General features: G+C 49.1%; 1 protein-coding gene across 8 annotated transcripts in view; it reads left to right on the forward strand.

Annotated features, from left to right (window-relative positions):
* The window catches only part of PTPN2 (protein tyrosine phosphatase non-receptor type 2), a 456,918-nt gene that overhangs the window by 310,457 nt on the left and 128,050 nt on the right, over window positions 1-18,411 (forward strand). For 7 of the 8 annotated variants that reach the window (XM_078687490.1, XM_078687491.1, XM_078687496.1 and 4 more), the window contains one exon: window positions 5,133-5,270. The exons of the other annotated variant lie outside the window; for it this stretch is intronic. In XM_078687490.1, coding sequence (XP_078543616.1) covers window positions 5,133-5,270 — 138 coding nt within the window. The remainder of the gene's footprint in view (window positions 1-5,132; window positions 5,271-18,411) is intronic. 8 annotated transcript variants of the gene reach the window in all.

Here is an 18,411-nt window from a genome sequence, read left to right on the forward strand (position 1 = left end):
AGAGTGCCCAGACCCCCACCCCCACCACACCCTCGATAACCCACTCCTTCACTTACCTATCGAGGCTGAAGACTTTACGGCTGCAGTGAAGATTCTCCGTGGCTGGGGGCAGCGAGGACTTCAGTGAAGATTCTCCTGGCCTGCTGCTGCAAGGAACGCGATGGCTGCTGCAAGGCGATGAAGAGTCCCAGGGGCTGCTGCAGAGAGGGTCGTCACGGACACACACACACACAGGAAGCTCCTTAACAGGTCCTTTAAAAGTCAGCTGTAACAGCGCTAGTTACAGCTGACTTTTAAAGGGCCTGTGCTTCGCGCCGGGTGCCGGGGGTGACGTCACGGGGCACCGGGGCTCAGTCCAATCAAAGGCAACCATAAACAAAGAAGATGGCCGCAGGAGCAAACGTTGTGAATACGTATTCACAACGTATGCGCCTACGGCCATCTTCCCTGTTTAACTTAAAATTGTATTTTATCCATGTAGGTCAGGACATGCACGTCAACAGGGTCCGCGGGCCGCCAATTAAGGCCGGGCGGGCCGCCAGCGGCCCGCGGGCCGTACTATGAGTACCCCTGGTCTAAGGTCTCCAACCAGCTACTTCTGAGTAGCTCACCTGTGTACAGCCCAGCTTATTAAATTTGAAAACTTTTGCTTGGTTTTTATCAATATGCGTATACATTTTTTTTAGATTTTATAAGACTAATAATCACACTCTATGCGTTTCATTGAACATAACTAGCTCTCTGTGCAGAAAAGGTTTGAGACCCCTGATCTAAGGGTAAGGCAACACATTCTCTTCTTTTAATAAGCGTTGACTGGTCGGTCGGAACGGCCCCTGGCGGTAGACACCTTAAAGGCACTCATGAACGATCTTCCGAGCATCAAGCGACCATGGACCAGATACGCAAAGATACCAAATCCACTGCAGCAGAACTGAACTCTTTACAGACGATCTCTGAACTTTGAGTACGCATCTTGAGGCCACAGACCGCAGACTGGAGGCCCTGAAGGACTGCTTGACCTTTCTGATAACGAGGCCCGACGTTGGCAGTGCGGTTTAGCACCTCTGCAGGAAACGGAGTTGGAATACAGTAGCCGAAGGAATAATGTCAGTTTCTTGGGGGTTCTGGAGGTGGCTGACGGGAAGGATATGTGAGACTTCTTATCCTCCTTTCTCCCAGACCACGTCTCACAGTGGCTGAAACTCCAGAGGGCCCACAGAGTAAGTCCTAGTGGTGTTCTCACCGAAACACTCCTAGGCCAACTATTGGCTTATTCCTATGCAGTTACAAGGTTCAGCAACACAACTGACTATTTTTTGTACAAGGTGGCCAGGATATATGTTGCGGCCGACTTTTCTCATAAAACAGCCCTCTGGCAGAGGACATTCTTATTAATGCAACCTACTGTCCGGAAAGTCAGCATTTGGATTGATCTACTGGAACTAACAACCATGCTGCTCACTATCAACAGCAAAAACAAATAATGTTATGAACCGTACCATCTTGAGTAATTTCTAACGTCCTTAGGTTCCACGGCCATTGATATTGCGATATGAGCAGAGGGAGCAGGGAATGGAGGTGGACAGGATGCAGCTCCACCACCTGACTAAAGACACACCAGAGTAGATGTGTCTTCTCAACATATTCTGCATTCTGGGCAGTGCCAGTGAGTTGGCAGGTAGTCAGAAACGTGTCTAACCTAGTAGTAGGTTTTATTTATAAAGCGTGGCTATCACTCCGCGGGAGTATCTTGGCGCTAAGCAGAAACAGACTGGAAGCTCAGGAGGGTGCTGCTGCTGCCCCAAATTATAGTTGAATTAGATAAGAGAGAGTCCGTAGCTCCAACACCTAGTGTGTAGCTGCCATGCTAGGGAAAAAAGGAAAACTCTCTAACTTTTGGGTATGAGTCCCTTCCAACATATCTAAGACCCCGCTACTAAGCCAGTCCCAAAAGGCTGATGCGGCTCTCCTCGTAATGAAGAAAGGGTTTCTGTCCAGTGTATTATCATTAAGGCTCCCTGATTTTTACAGATAAATACAGGCAGAAAACATTCATTTTCTTGTCTGTATTTATTTTTAAATGTGGATAAAAACGGAAATTGGATTGGTTTTTGAGTAATTCTAAATACGGTCTGTCATGACTGCCAGGCCAATAGATGTCTGGATTAAAAACGAAAGGAGTTTTAGTAAAGAAGCTTTAACAGCAGTAGATATGCACATGGCAGATACTGGAATTATCAGCAACGTAGTTAAACTCCTTCCCCTGTAGTGTGTGAATTTAGTGGCGATGTAAAAAAGTCTTTTCTAGGTGTTATCTGTGCCATGAAGGTGCGCAAGATATGTTTTTCGTAGGGCATGGCCCTCGTACTTCTAGGACCCATTAATTAATTAGGCCTACCTCCCAGATTGCAATGGTGACAGTTGTCCGCGAAATGTCAAAGTTTGAATTCCTAACCTGTATAAACAGTCAGATCTTAGATTCAGTGCATCAACAGTGAAGATAAGAAGTTAGTAATTTATGCTTTAAGGGTTTCATATCTAACAAAAGGTGCAGGTCTGTTGGTTAAGAATTTATTAACGAAACTATCCACCCCAGGGGTCATGAGAGAACTACACAGTCTAATTTAAACAAAGGTGTTATCCTCAAAATAAAATTCCAATTTTTCCTGCTGAAGGTTAGATTTGCCAACATTACAGGCCGGGCATTTCTACATTCATGAGCTTTACCACGTTTGGAGACGTTTTTGGATAAATCTGTGCAGTTCTCTTTTTTAGATACAACTGTGAGGCATTGAAGAGTCTAGGCTTTCTCCCGAATAGAGCAGTTAGAATAGATCATGACCTCTCTTATCATTGGTGTGACCTTAGGGCTTGTGTGGCTCCCACTACATGAATGTTTCCAGACTCGACATAATACCTGAGGTTCTCTCCTTTGTATCTGTTGGTTGCCCAACAGTTAGCTGGCCATAGATAGTGTTAAACTGTTTACCTGCTGCTCTGTTCACCAAAGACTGCGCAGGAGTGAGGTTCCTGAACTTTCCATTGCTTACGAGGTCTTGGCGGGCACTATCCCTGCTCCATCCGTGTTTCATTAGAGACCTTGCAGGTCGCATGTCCTGTTTTTGCTCCCATGTTGAAGTGACATCAGTGAAGAAGTGGGTTTTTACATCTGCTAATAACTGCAATTTAGCTGGAACGAGCAGAATGTACTTAATATTGAAGTCTCTCAAGCATGTAACTATCGTGTAAAGATCATGACGTTGATTTTTTTCAAAGCCAATGGGGCCTAGATGTCTCACTTGTAAAACGTCTATGTAGGGGAGGAGTCCGGCTATTACCGACAGTGTTGATGGGGTACTGGGGCGCTGTAAACCCACTCACCAGAGGAGAATGTGGATAGACCTTTGGTAGTGACAGTGTTTGTGAGCCCCTTCTTAAGAGGTTCTCTTTTTAGGGCTTTTAGACCTTTCCGAAAGAGTTGATGTGGAAACTGTACTTGGAGTGGTTTACCTCCTCTTAAGCCCTGTTTTCAAGGTACTTGATGCAGTCTCTAAGGTTGATCGTTATTTTTTTAGGGTTTATACCTCTGGTGTCAGCTGAGCGACCTGTGATTGGATCTCCCCAAAATGCTTGCTTAGTTTTCTTAATTCAGATCTCAACAAGTTGAACTCCACATCCACTGCATCAATCTTTTTCTTCATAGTTAAACAATAATCTGATACACCTTATTGCCATCTGGCACTGACATCTGCTTATGTTATGAAGGCATTCACATGAGTTATCAAGCTTCCGAGATGAGGGGGTAAGCAGCAGGGCAACAGTTGGTTTTGTTGATCTTGCCTTCACCATGACAATGGGAGAAGCATCATCTGAGCAGTCAGTCAGTCAGTGATCCAAGGCACATAGTCAATATCAGTTAAGGAACCCCACTTATTTTTAAGACTTGTCCCAGTTATCTCAGATCACTGTAAACAGATTTTATTTTCTCCATGATAAGTGAAATGAAAGAGAAAAGGAGTCGGTTGTCCCAGTTCACATCAGGGGACCTCCTCAAGTCCACAGATTCCGCCTTCTAGCTGCACAGTGCTGAGACTGCTCCTGGTACCTCACAAGCACTTTTATACAGTAATGGTGGTAGGAGAGACATGGGGCCACTATGCTCCTCCTCACCACTATATAGAGTGGTGCCTCAGCTGCACCATGGTGGAAGGGATGAGGGTGTATGAAGAGGGGAGGTGCTGCCAATACAATATCAACTGTGTACAGACAGCACTTGTCACTGTACCAGTCACAATATGCTTTAGGATCTCTCAGTTCTCTGCTATACCCCCAGGACCTCTGCGTATAAGTCCAGTTTGAAAGACTCCCAAAACTCTGTGTGGTCCATCCTGCGGCCACAATGTGGGCATGGGTTTGCAGGCACCCAGCTCACAGCAGGTTGGTCTGCCAGCCCATCGCCATTGATGTTGAAAGCACTTCAAATGGGTGGGAAAGAGAAGGCAGCACCACTGTTTTTTCTCCTTTCCCCACAGCTTTCTAAGTGTAGGCATGGATAGGGTTGCCAGAAACCGCTGAGGAGATGGGGAAACGAGGGGTAGAGAAAGGAGCAGCACTCTTATGTATTCATCAGCCCCCCATTAGCCAGCGATGCTCTTCAGTAGAATGTCAGTTCTCATCCGGGTCCATGTTCGGACTGATGTAGCACTTCCACACAGGCCACAAATTGCTGCCCTGCTGTTGTCTCATCCCAGGTCTCATATTGCGGCTGCAGATGCGGGCAGCACCCATGGTGGCCAAGTACCATCCTTCAAAGTTGGGCCTTGTTTCTTCAGGGCAAGGTTGTGGGTCCAAAGTCTCTTCCCCATATCCTAGCTGCTGTGGGTTTTCCTCCGTACAACTGACTGGTGCAGGTATCTCAGTACATCAGGTGTGTTTGTTAAATGTTTGTTATTGCCCTATGGTATCTGCAGGGTGATCAGCTAACCCAGGAGCAGCTTGTCGGGCGTATCATCACTTCCTGTTAGCAGCAGACATTGTAACTATACTTCATGTTGCAACTGTGTGAATTTATGTCTTTAAGCACAGTAATTGCTCTTTTGAACATAATTTATGAATTTTTGTTTGCAATATAGGTCAAGTGTGAACAATATTGGCCATTACCAGAACAGGGAATTTTGCCATTTCGAGAAACAGGACTTTGGGTAAAATTATTATCTGAAGAAATCAAATCGGATTACACCGTTCGGAGACTCCAATTACAAAATCTCAATGTAAGTCATTATTTTAATTTCTTATTCTAAAGAAATCAAATCAAATCAAGCAATTGTATAGCGCGCTACTCACCCGGAGGGTCTCAAGGCGCTTGGGGAGGAGGGGTCCGCTACTGCTCGAACAGCCAGGTCTTGAGCTGCCTCCTGAAGGCGAGGTGGTCCTGGGTCCGGCGGAGGTGGGTCGGGAGGGAGTTCCAGGTCTTGGCGGCGAGGTAGGAGAAGGACCTTCCCCCTGTGGTGGCTCTTCGGATGCGGGGGACGGCGGCGAGGGCGTGGCCGGTCGATCGAAGCTGGCGTTTGGGAGCGTAGAAATTGAGGCGGCTGTTGAGGTATCCTGGGCCTTGGTTGTGCAGGGCTTTGTGTGCGTGGGTGAGGAGACGGAAGGTGATTCTCTTGTTGACCGGGAGCCAGTGCAGGTCTCTCAGGTGTCCGGAGATGTGGTTGCGACGGGGGATGTCCAGGATGAGTCTTGCTGAGGCGTTCTGGATCCGCTGAAGTCTCTTCTGGAGTTTGGCGGTGGTTCCGGCGTAGAGGGAGTTGCCGTAGTCCAGTCGGCTGGTGACGAGGGCCTGGGTGACCGTCTTCCTAGTCTCGGTGGGGATCCACCGGAAGATCTTGCGTAGCATGCGTAGGATGTTGAAGCACGACGAGGAGACGGCGTTGACTTGTCTGGTCATGGAGAGGGAGGAATCCAGGATGAAGCCCAGGTTGCGTGCGTGGTCTGTTGGTTTGGGTGCGCTGCCTAGGGCGGGGGGCCACCAGGAGTCGTCCCAGGCGGAGGGTGAGGATCCCAGGATGAGGACTTCCGTCTTGTCCGAGTTCAGTTTCAGGCGGCTGTTCTTCATCCATTCGGCTACCTCTTTCATCCCTTCGTGTAGGTTGGCTCTGGCGGTGGCGGGGTCGTTGGTGAGGGAGAGGATCAGCTGGGTGTCGTCGGCGTAGGAGATGATGTTGAGGTTGTGCTGGCGTGCGATGGCTGCGAGGGGACTCATGTAGACGTTGAAGAGGGTTGGGCTGAGCGAGGAGCCTTGAGGAACGCCGCAGATGACTTCGGTGGCTTCTGATCTGAACGGGGGGAGGCGGACTCTCTGTATCCTTCCGGAGAGGAAGGAGATGGTCCACTCCAGTGCCTTCTCCTGGATTCCGACGTTGCTGAGGCGCTGTACTAGGGTACGGTGGCAGACAGTGTCGAAGGCCGCAGAGAGGTCTAGGAGGATGAGGGCCGCTGTTTCTCCGTTGTCGAGCAGAGCTCGGATGTCATCGGTGGCTGCGATCAGGGCGGTCTCGGTGCTGTGGTTGGCCCGGAAGCCAGACTGCGAGGGGTCGAGGGATCCGTTCGTCTCGAGGAAGGCGGCCAGCTGCTTGTTGACGGTCTTCTCAATGACTTTAGCGGGGAACGGGAGCAGCGAGATGGGTCGGTAGTTCTTGAGGTCGGAGGGGTCGGCTGATGGCTTCTTTAGTAGGGCGCTGAGTTCGGCGTGCTTCGAGTTCTCCGGGAAGGTGGCGGTGTTGAAGGAGGTGTTGATGATGTCCCGCAGGTGGGGTGCGATGACAGCGTCAGCCTGGTTGAAGACGTGGTGAGGGCAAGGGTCGGTCGGAGATCCGGAGTGGATGGAGTTCATCGTGCGGACGGTGTCTTCGGTGCTGATCGGGGTCCAGGCGCGGAGGGTGGTGGTGGGGGGCGGTGGGTCGGTCGTGGCGTGCGTCGGTTGAGTGCTGAAGCTGTTGTGTATGTCCGCGATCTTGTTGTGGAAGTAGGAGGCGAGGGAGTTGCAGAGGTCTTGCGAAGGGGTGATGTCGTTGTTTCCGGCATTGGGGTTGGAGAGCTCTTTGACGATGTGGAAGAGTTCCTTGCTGTTGTGTGCGTTGTTGTCCAGTCGTTCCTTGAATGCAGTTATCTTGGTGGTGTGGATCAGTTGGTGGTGTTTTCGGGTGGCGAGCTTGAGGGCAGTCATGTTGTCCGGTGTTGGGTCTCTGCGCCAGGCTTTCTCAAGGGCTCTGCAGTTCTTCGAGTTCTTGAGTTCGTCGGTGAACCATGGGGCTTTCTTGCTGCCGGGTCTACTAGGCGGTGTCCTCAGAGGGGCGAGGTCGTCTGCGCAGTCGCTGATCCACTTCGTGAGGTTGATGGCCGCTTGGCTGGGGTTCGTTGTGCTGGTGGGTGGGTTCTTGCTCAGGGAAGTTGCGAGCTGGTCGGCTGAGATCTTGTTCCAGCTTCTGCGTGCAACCTTTTGCTGTTGGTGGTGGATTGTGGTCCTTTAGAAGCTGAAGTGGACGCAGCTGTGGTCCGTCCAGTGGAGTCCGGTGGCGTGGCTGAAGGCGATGTCCTTGCTGGATGAGAAGACTGGGTCGAGTGTGTGTCCGTCGTAGTGGGTGGGGGTGGTCACCAGTTGCTGGAGTCCGAGGTTGGCGAGGTTGTCCAGCAGGGTGGTGGTGTTGCGGTCGTTGTTGTTCTCCAGGTGGAAGTTGAGGTCCCCGAGGAGGATGTAGTCAGCGGAGAGGAGGGCGTGCGGGCTGACGACGTCGGCGATGTCCTCGCTGAATTGTGTGCGTGGTCCCGGGGGTCTGTAGATGAGGGTGCCTCTGAGGGTGGTCTTGGGGTTGATGTGGATCTGGAAGTGCAGGTGCTCGGCGGGTGCGAGGGTGTCGTCGGTGTTGGTCGTGATGCGGATGGAGTTCCTGTGGATGATGGTGCAAAGAAGAACTTCTTTGCACCAGTCTACAAAGGCTTATAAATGTGAGTGATCAATGGCGATATTTACATAGAGTGCAAAGTGTCACTATACTCAAGTAGTTTTAAAATTATATATTTTTCATTAGTTTCCTCCTGATGTCACAAGTATAAATTGGGTCAATATGACTGTTGAATGCATATATATATATTTTTTCCTTCCCCCTTTCGTGAATCAGTAGGTATACGTTTTATCAGGTGACTTGCAGCCATGCTGTAAATGTCTAAGTCAAGATCGAAGCTTTCATGGCATACTTGATATGTTCAAATGATCTGACAGTGACACTTCTCTTTGCCGGAGCTTTTATAAATACATCCGCATTAGTGGGGGGTTCAGGCACATGTAGCTCTTTTGATCTCATTGTGAACCAATACAAACTCCGTTATTTTCGCCACTTTTGGGTCTATGTTTTGCTGCCAGCCCTATAACAGTAGCTCTTTGCAGTCTGAAGACATACTGAAACATTTATTTTTTGTTCAATATTTGTTGAATTTCTCTATCGGACAATCCTAAATCTCAGAAACCTAACCATGCAAATGTTAACTTGAATATTTTCAGTCCGTCAATTTCAAATGAGTGGAGTTTTCTAAGAAATAAAGTTTGCTAGTTAGATTGTGTAATATTAACACATATTGTACAATTGTGGCATGATCACAGTTTATGGTGCACTTTGTATTTGATTAACTATTCTATTTAGGACTGGATGGAAAGTATAAAGACTAGATTTTCTAATTCAATTCCGTATGACTTCAGCCGTCTGGTGGTATACCTCTTTTATCCTGACTGCCTGGCCAGTAGAACACTGAACAGTAAGATTTTTAGCCATTTGTTTTCCAAATTATGGTAACTCCCATTAGTCTCCCCCACAGATGAACATTACCCTGCCAAGGCTTGATCCCCAATTTTGTTGCTGTGGGTCTCCTTAATGTGGGATACCAGACGACTGGGTATTTTTAGGCTCAGGGTGCCCTCTATCGATAAACTGAGTGCTGTGCATTTTGGAAATTTCAGAAGCACCCGCAGGCGAACCGCTTGATTATGGTTTATGGATTATTTGTTGGTCAAAGATATCACTCCCGGTCTGCGATGAAATCTATGACAACCATTTTTTTTTTAACATCAACATTTCATAAGATTTGTACAACCTTGGAGACCAGACTGTCCTCACCCTATATGGCTGACGGACATTGCACCGTGCGAGACATTTGTCAAATATTCAACATTTTCTTACTAAAATATGATAGTTTCCTTCAGTCTTCCCCACGCAAGAGCATATCCCTTCCAAGATTTGAGCCACATCTGTGTTCCCCTAGGTCTTCTGAGTGTGGTTAGCAAACATGCAGATTTGAGCAGCTACATGCACACTAGACACCAGGGAATGTTCTTGGTCAAATTAATTCACAATTTCTTCAATTTTCTGTGACTGAAAACTCCAGAACTTCTTTCAGATGGCGAAAATACTACCATTCAAATTTCCCACAATTTGACAGGTGTAAAAACAGTATCACACATATCTATGGCAGCCTATTGTGCGGGACAATGTTATTAAATCGTGAACATATGAAGACTAGTTTGACAATATTGACTTTACATGGTCACATATTTGCCCTGTTCCTGTCAGTTATGCTACCCCATCCTCATAGGGCATTCTCCGTTATTGTGCCAGTCCTTCATGTGCCTGTTTTCCTTGATTTTCTGCTCTTCAAGCTACAGAAGATTGCCTTTCAGAGTTTAGGCAAGACTGCTTGTTAGAGATATTACAGGGAGCACCTGAGATGAATGATGGAAGACAAGAACGATAGTTTGAATCAAGCAAATAAATGAGTTCCATGAACATTATAGATTTTATAATGGAGTCCCCCAAAGCATGATCCAGAGGCACTTTTATCTCCAGAATATTCCAGACAAGACCTTCCAGCAGATTATCATAGCCATCCAGATTTTTGTTCTTTTCTTTACAGAGTTTTATATAGCGCAAACTTGACCCAAAGGAGTCGGGTATCAGAGCGCGTTACATGAGCACCAGTTATGTTACACAAGGACACAGTAATTTTTTTATTAGGCACGGTGAGACTGTGATTTACCCAGAATCACAGGATGTTGAACGTCATTGCTGAGACTCGAACCTGGTTACCAGATTTGAGATCGACCGCCCTAGAACGTTGGGCCACATCCTCTCCCCAGATAGATAGATACAAATGACCCTCATAGTCCTGCCATCTATCATTGGGCTCGGGCGGTTGAAACTTGTTTTTCTCAGAAGAAGTCTTCAAGTCAGGAGATCTTGGAGACTCATCCTCTGGTCGTGAATGCGCATGGGCACCTACTCTCTTGTTAGATTGTTTTTCTTCGGGTTCGGTTGTGTATTGACGTTGCTCCTGTCTAGATTATTTGAAAGCTCATTGCCTTTTCATCACCGAAAATATTTTTCAGAACATCTTCTGTACCTTCGACCTCTTCCCCTCAAACTGCCTAGGACATAGTCGTTGAATTTCTGATAGATACATCTGCCGTGTGGATTCCTCACCTTGTGAATATCCCCTTGCGCCAGCAACATTCGGAAATTCTTTTCGTAGCTTCGCGCCGACGTGGACTTGGACGTCATAGAGGCACGGCACCACTCGCGACTCCACTGACGTCTATAATAGGCCCACGCCGGCGTGATGACATCAGATCCCTTTTTTCCGCGTCGTCGACGCTTACGGTTTTCTGGGATCGTACTGTAGCTTCTTAGTAACTTTGTTACTCTTGTTCTATTATTGCTGTTTCTGTTTTCTTCGAGATGTCGTCGAAGAAGACTGGCTTTAAGGCTTGCGGAGAATGTGGCAAGACAATGTCTATTACTGACCCGCATGAGTGCTGCGTCTGGAGCCTGAGTTTCGACCATGACGTCGAGGATTGCCCTTGTTGTAAGAAGATGACCCCAAAGGCCCTGCGGGAAAGAGAGACGAAACTCCTCATGGCAAAGCTGAAGAGTAAGAAGGTTAAAAAGACTTCGAAGTCTCGATCTCGGCGGTCGAGGTCTCGATCGAAGTCTCGCTCGGACTCGTCTTCAGCTCATGTTCCAAGCTCCTCAAGAAAAAAACATAAGAAGAGGAGCCATGAGTCACGTCATCACTCAGGGAAGGACTCTGGTTTGAGGCCGAAGTCGCAGGTCAAACTTCTTAATAAAGATGCAGAGGTTTCGGCGTCGGAGGCTCGGGACTCTGTTGGTGAAGCTTCACATCCGAATTCGCCCGAGTCGCCGAAGCAGATGGCTATCCCTTCTCCAGATTCGTCCAATCCTTCTGGTTAGGAGGATGAAGGTGAGGTGCAGGAGGTTGGTGAGGCCGAGGTTCCGGTGCGTGCGGGTTTGTTGACCCCGGTTCCGAGACCCGAGGAAGAGGTCGACGTCGTGCCGACTCCGCCTCCTCGGGATCAGCCCGGAGGACCGTATCCAGATTTTCCGGCTCCAGGTCAGGATCCATCCCATTTCCTGAACGCAATGTTTGGTGTTTATTCCAGGGCGATGTACCCGTCTGGTGCACCTGTTGGTCCCACGGGTCCTATGTCTTTTAACTTGGGTGTTCCCCAAGCTTATGCTCCTGCGCCCTTCATGCCTTTTATTCCGGCTCTACCACCGCATTGGCATTTTCCGACACCGCCTGTGTCGTCGACGCCGAAGCGTACGACGCCGACTCAGTCGACGCTGATTCCATCGACGCCGGTGCCTACGACTCCGAGGCAGGATTCTGTTCGACCTCGTGTGAAACGACCTCATCCGACTTCGGGTTCGACTCCGGCCCCGTCTGAGTCGATTCCGGATCCTTCGACTTCTATCGTGAAGGAAAGGTCACGGAGAGAAGCCCAGAGACTTCTGGAGGAAGAACAATATCGGTATGCTGATATGGAGGAAGGAGAGTTGCAAGAGTCTGAAGATCCTTTTGAGGACCTGGGAGAGGCCAGTGGGCTTGAACTGTCTCCTGAGTGGGATTTGGCTTCGGTGTCGAATGTGCCTTTAAAGGATGTGGTGCCTTATCACACTGTTATCAAAAAGGCAGCAAATTTGTTGAACATTACTCTACCCACTGCTGAATATAAGTCAAATCTTTTAACTGAAGTTTTTCACTCACCCTCCTCTTCTATTGAGCCAATGCTGCCCTTTAATGATGCATTAGCTGAACCCATCTATGAGGTTTGGAAGAAGCCTTTGTCTACTCCTGCAGTTTCTAGGGCAGTGGCGAGGAGGTACAGGGTTGCACCTGGTGACCCTGATTTTTTGTCAACGCACCCCCTGCCTGAGAGTTTGGTTGTGCAGGCTGCCTGCTCGAAGAGGTCTGCTGGGGCTTTTCCGCAGGTTCCTGGGGATAAGGAGTCCAGAAAGCAAGATCAGGCTGCCAAGAAGGTCTTCTCCTCAGCCAGTATGGCGTTAAAGTCAACCAACGCAACTTGTCTGATGGGACGGTATGTCCATGCCTTGATGGATTCTGTTAAGCAGTTGGTTCCGAAAATCCCTGAGGAGGATAAAAAGTATTTTCAGGAGGTGATATCGGACACTCAGGCTGCTGCGAGGCAGGTGATTCAGAGTGGGTTGGACACTGCTGATTCGGTGGCGAGAGTCATGGGCTCTTCTGTGGCCACTAGGAGAGCTGCATGGCTTAAAACGTCGGAGTTCTCTACAGATGTTCAGTCTGTTTTGATGGACTTGCCTTTTGATGGCTCAGGATTGTTTGGCAAGAAGGCTGATACGGCCTTGGAACGTTTTAAAGACAGTAGGGCCACTGCGAAATCTTTGGGCCTTCAGTCCAGGGGTACTACTGGAAGGCGCTTCAGAGGATTTGGCAGATCTTCCTTTCGTTCCTACAAACCATCTCAGCAGCAGCCACAGCAACAGCAGAATACGCTGTACAAATCATACAGGGGCAGACAAAGAGCCTGTCCTAGAGGCCGTCAAGCTTCCTCCTCCTCCTCTTCTTCCCCTTCCCAGCCCCCTGCCAATGCAGCAAAGCAGCCCTAGATCCGCCATTCCGGATCATGTGGTCCCAGTGGGGGGCCGGCTTACCCATTTCCTACGAGATTGGGAATTGATAACTTCGGATCTTTGGGTTCTCAATCTTGTGGGGAATGGGTATGCTCTTCCCTTTCGGGAGTTTCCCCCAAATTACCCTCCTTGCTAGGGTTATTGTTCGGAGGACCCACCTGCTTCTCCTGCAGGAAGAAGTCCTGGCACTGTTCAGAAAGGGTGCGATAGAGGTGGTTCCGGAGCAGGAGAGGGGTCAGGGATGCTACTCCCGGTATTTTCTGATCCCCAAGAAGGATGGCAGACTTCGGCCAATCCTAGATCTCAGGATCTTGAACCTTTACCTGAAACAGGAAAAGTTCAAGATGCTCACTCTTGCACAGGTTCTTCAAGCGCTGCTGGAAGAAGACTGGATGGTGTCGATCGACTTGCAGGATGCATATTTTCAAATTCCCATCTTGATGTCGCACAGAAAGTATCTCCGTTTTACGGTTGGGTCGCAACACTACCAGTTTGCAGTCCTTCCGTTTGATCTTACTACTGCGCCTCGAGTCTTCACCAAGGTGATGGCAGTGGTGGCAGCTCATCTCAGGAGGTCGGGGATTCCTGTATTCCCGTATCTGGACGACTGGCTGATCAAAGCGGAGTCGCCGGAGAAGGTGCTCCATCATCTGCAAGAGACAACTCAGTTGTTGCACAGGTTGGGTTTTTCGATAAATGTACCCATGTCTCACCTGGTGCCCTCCCAGCGCAACCTGTTCATAGGTGCGGTACTGGATACGACTGTATGCCGTGCATTCCCTCCTCCTCAAAGGATTCGCGACATACAGGCAATGATTCCTTTATTTTTCAATGGAGCGGTTGTTCCAGTCCTGAAGGTCCTTCGCCTGCTCGGTCTGATGGCTTCTTGCATTCTGTTGGTCAACCATGCACGCTGGCACATGAGGGCACTCCAGTGGTGCCTCCGCAGGCAGTGGTATCAGCACAACGGAGATCTCAGGGAGTCAGTGAGGATCTCCAGAGAAACTGCGGCGGATCTGTCTTGGTGGAGCGTGGAAGGCAATCTGTCCCAAGGAAAGCCTTTCCAACTACCTCCATCGGTGGTCACAGTAATATCGGATGCATCCACTCTAGGGTGGGGTGCTCATCTGGGGGACCTGGAGGTCAAGGGTCTTTGGTCTCCGGTGGAGAGGTTGCTTCATATCAACCTTCTAGAATTGCGGGCGATACGTCTGGCGCTCAAGGCCTTCCTCCCTTCCCTTCGCGGTCGTTCGGTCCAGGTCCTGACTGACAACACGACCGCGATGTGGTACATCAACAAACAGGGAGGAGTGGGGTCACAGTGTCTCTGCAGAGAGGCTCTGCGCCTCTGGTCCTGGGTTCAGGACCATCGGATTTGTCTGATGGCAAATCATCTGGCCGGAGTTCAGAACGTTCGTTCAGACAGTCTCAGTCGGCAGTTCTCTGCCGACCACGAGTGGAGGCTTCATCCGGAGGTAGTTCGCTACGTCTTTCGGACGTGGGGGACTCCTCAGGTGGACCTTTTTGTCACTCAAGAGAATGCTCACTGCACATTATTCTGCAGTCTCCAGTATCCGATGCAAGGAGCCTTTGGGGACGCGTTTCAGTTGAGTTGGGGCTCACGACTCCTTTAGGCTTTTCCTCCCATACCCTTGATTCCTCGGGTTCTGAGGAAGATTCGCCAAGACCGGGCCCAAGTTATATTGATCGCCCCGGATTGGCCAAGAAGGGTGTGGTACCCAGATCTTCTCCACCTCTCCTCGTGCTCGCTGCTCCGTCTCCCTCACAGGGCAGATCTCCTCTCCCAGATGGAGGGGCAGGTTCTACACCCCCACCTCCAGACCTTACACCTTCATGCCTGGAGATTGAAAGGGGCAACCTGAGTTCTTTTTCTCTCCCGCCTGATGTAGTGGATGTCATCATGTCAGCCAGGCGTGACTCCACTAAGTCCATCTATTCTTATAGGTGGTCAAAATGTGTTGTTTGGTGCAGGGAGAAGTCTATAGACCCTTTGAAGGCCCATTTATCTGATGTTCTCCAGTTTGCCCTTTCTCTGGCACAGCAGGGTCTTGTTGTTGCCACAGTGAAGGGCTATCTTTCAGCGCTGTCAGCTTTTATCTGTTTGCCTGACCAGCCCTCTCTTTTTAAATCTCCTGTGGTCTTAAGGTTTTTGAAGGGCCTCATAAATAAGTTCCCTCCTACTCCTTTTATTGTGCCTCAGTGGGACTTAAATCTTGTTTTGACCTTTCTGATGGGTGCTCCCTTTGAGCCTCTTCACAAATGTCCTATGAGGCTTTTGACTCTTAAGACAGTTTTCCTCGTTGCGATAACCTCGGCAAGGAGGGTAAGTGAGCTTCAAGCTCTTAGTTACAAGCCCCCTTTCTTGACCATTCATGCTGATCGAATGGTTCTTAGGACCAGGGCTGCTTTTCTGCCTAAGGTGGTGACTCCTTTCCACCTTGGTCAATCCATTACCCTTCCTTCCTTTTATCCTCCCCTACACCCTTCCAAGGATGAGGAGAGGTTACACCGTCTGGACCCCAAGAGGGCGGTGTCTTTTTACCTGGACAGGACTAAAGACTGTCGGTTGGATGACCAGCTCTTCATTGGCTTTGCTGGCTGCAAGAGAGGAAGAGTGGTCCATAAGAGGACTTTATCAAGATGGATCGTCCTCTGTATTAAGATCTGCTACTCTTTGGCCGGTAAGGAACCACCAGAGGGTATAAGGGCTCATTCTACTAGAGCTAAGTCTTAGACCTCAGCATTGGCTAGAGGTGTGCCTGTAGAGGATATTTGTAGAGAGGCAACTTGGTCTTCCCTCCACACTTTCGCGAAGCATTACTGCTTGGATTCCGAAGTGAGGAGGGACGGTCATTTTGCACGCTCTGTCCTTCAGGATTTCCTGGTCTAGAAGAGTGGACACCCTCCTCCGGGAGTGGGGACTGCTGTGGGACTCTATTCATAAGGTGAGGAATCCACACGGCAGATGTATCTATCAGAAGAACAAGTTACTTACCTTCGGTAACGCTTTTTCTGGTAGATACAATATCTGCCTGTGGATTCCTCACTGACCCACCCGCCTCCCCGTTGGCCACTCTTCTATGCCAGAGTTTCTATTATGTATTTGTTTTATTTTCAAGGGGTTGTTTATTTCAAATGTTTTGTTGCATTTGCTTCACACTGTGTGTGTTACCTTGATATTTGTACTGCGTATACTGGGTATATGTCTACTTTCATTGGTCCGTCCGTGTGCCTCGAAGGCACGGAAAAAAGGGCGGAACTGATGTCATCACGCCGGCGTGGGCCTATTATAGGCGTCGGTGACGTCAGCGGAGTCGCGAGCGGTGCCGTGCCTCTATGACGTCCAAGTCCACGTCGGCGTGAAGCTACAAAAAGAATTTTCGAATGTTGCTGGCGCAAGGGGATATTCACAAGGTGAGGAATCCACAGGCAGATATTGTATCTACCAGAAAAAGCGTTACCGAAGGTAAGTAACTTGTTCAACTGGGCCTCTTTACACTTTGTGTGCCCCTGTTTTTTGGGGTATTGCATCCTCCTTATGACACCGGAGAATGATGACTCGCATAAGGTAATGAAATGAACACCTTTCAAAAGATGCGCATGGTACCACTCCAAGTACCTTTGGGCCGACCTCCACATGATCAGTAACTTCTGCCTCTCTCCAGAGCACGACGAGACTCGCTGGAACTCATGCTCAGCCTTCAGGAGCAAAACGACCCTTCAACAGCATAGAGACTGGTGGTGGACCCAAAACAAAGTGTATCTTTCATCCTCTGAGATGCTGCAAATCTTTGAGGCAAACCGCTCGGTACTGAAAAAAAAGAATCTAGTGAGTCAACTGATCTTCTGGCTGTCCAAACCAGTCCAGCGATGATCAATTCTGACTCCTCAGAGACAGAAGAAGTTGTTCAAGAGGATGACGAGTAGCCCTAAGATGTCTCATCTACCTCAAGTAACTCCTTGGCCTCATCTGAAGACCACACTAAAACAAGAGAATACGGTCGGCACCCAAACATCTTCTAAAAAACGTAAGCAGCTGTGTGCCAAATCTGAACACTGCACCTCTGGTGGTCGGGCGTAGGTATCCGAGCTTAAGCTACTACTGCTCTCAGGTGCACCACCACCACTCTCGGGTGCACCATTGCCCTCAGGCTCTAGTTGTCACCGAAGCAAAGCGTTGGAGCAGAGACGAGATCCAGCAAAGAGTGTCGACCCCCAGCAGCCCATGAGTCAGAGACTACATGTTGGTGCCGAAGGTTCAAAGAAGATACCTCTGTCTAGGGTGATAGTTTGAGGCCAACGGCACAGAACGTCGACAGCCGACTCTGAGGAGAGGCCTGTCTTTGAAAAGCTCCAATAGGAGCGGGATGAAAGGCAGGGTGCAGCATCATTCACCCATGCACAGGCAAAAGCTCGGCTTCAGAGAAAACTTTGCCTAAAAATTGCTGACTCGCCTTAGAGTACACCCCATCTCATGACTTTTCTCTGCTGCCACTGACCCCATAATTGTTTAAGAACAAAGCTGTTGGCTTCGCTCCTCCTGCTCCATCTCTTCTCCATCCTTCTCCACCACCTTGTCTCTCACCTGCTATGACTTCCCCTCAAGGGTCGCCGGAATCAGACTCAGAAACAGAAAGCCCTAGCCACTAATCTCTCATGCACAGGACTTTGGCACCCCAGTCTACCTGCATTCCACTGATATTTCTTGTAAAGACTATGATGTGGGTCCTCCTGGGGACCTTGACCATGTCTTTGTTAGGACTTTCCCTCCATATGACACCACGGTATACCACAGTGTTATCCAAAGTACTGCCACCTATCACAAGGTGGATATGTACGTCACTCCAGAGGATGATGACTTTCTGGTGTAGATGCTTTCCAGAATCAAGCGCTTCCTCCAGTATTTGCCCATGCACAAAGGGGTGGTAAAATCTGCCCATCGGATCTTTAAAGTGCACCCAGGATTGAAAAGCCGTTCAAGCCGGCATCCTCAGATCCACTCTATATCGGGGATTATGTCCTACCGGACTTCCTGGTTGTTTCCACTGCCCCGAAAAGAGTGTGGCAAGCCAGTCAGACAATACCCCTGTTTCTGACTACGAGAGAAAGTGCATCAATGCCACTGTCAAGATAGTAGCGATCTGACCCACCACAAACTGACGGATCACCAATTCAGTAGGTTTTACCCTAGCATCTCCCGACTAATACCCAAAGAGGGAAGGAATGTCATGCTCATTTCCAATGTTACCATCAAGTGTGCTTTGGGGTCAGCTGATGCAGCAGCCAGAGGAGTGAATACCTCTGTCATCATCTTCCACCACTCTTGGCTAATTCACATCCAGACGAGACACAAGAACGTGTGACTTGAAAG

This window comes from Lissotriton helveticus, chromosome 4_1, assembly GCF_964261635.1.
Source record: "Lissotriton helveticus chromosome 4_1, aLisHel1.1, whole genome shotgun sequence".
Taxonomy (NCBI): domain Eukaryota; kingdom Metazoa; phylum Chordata; class Amphibia; order Caudata; family Salamandridae; genus Lissotriton; species Lissotriton helveticus.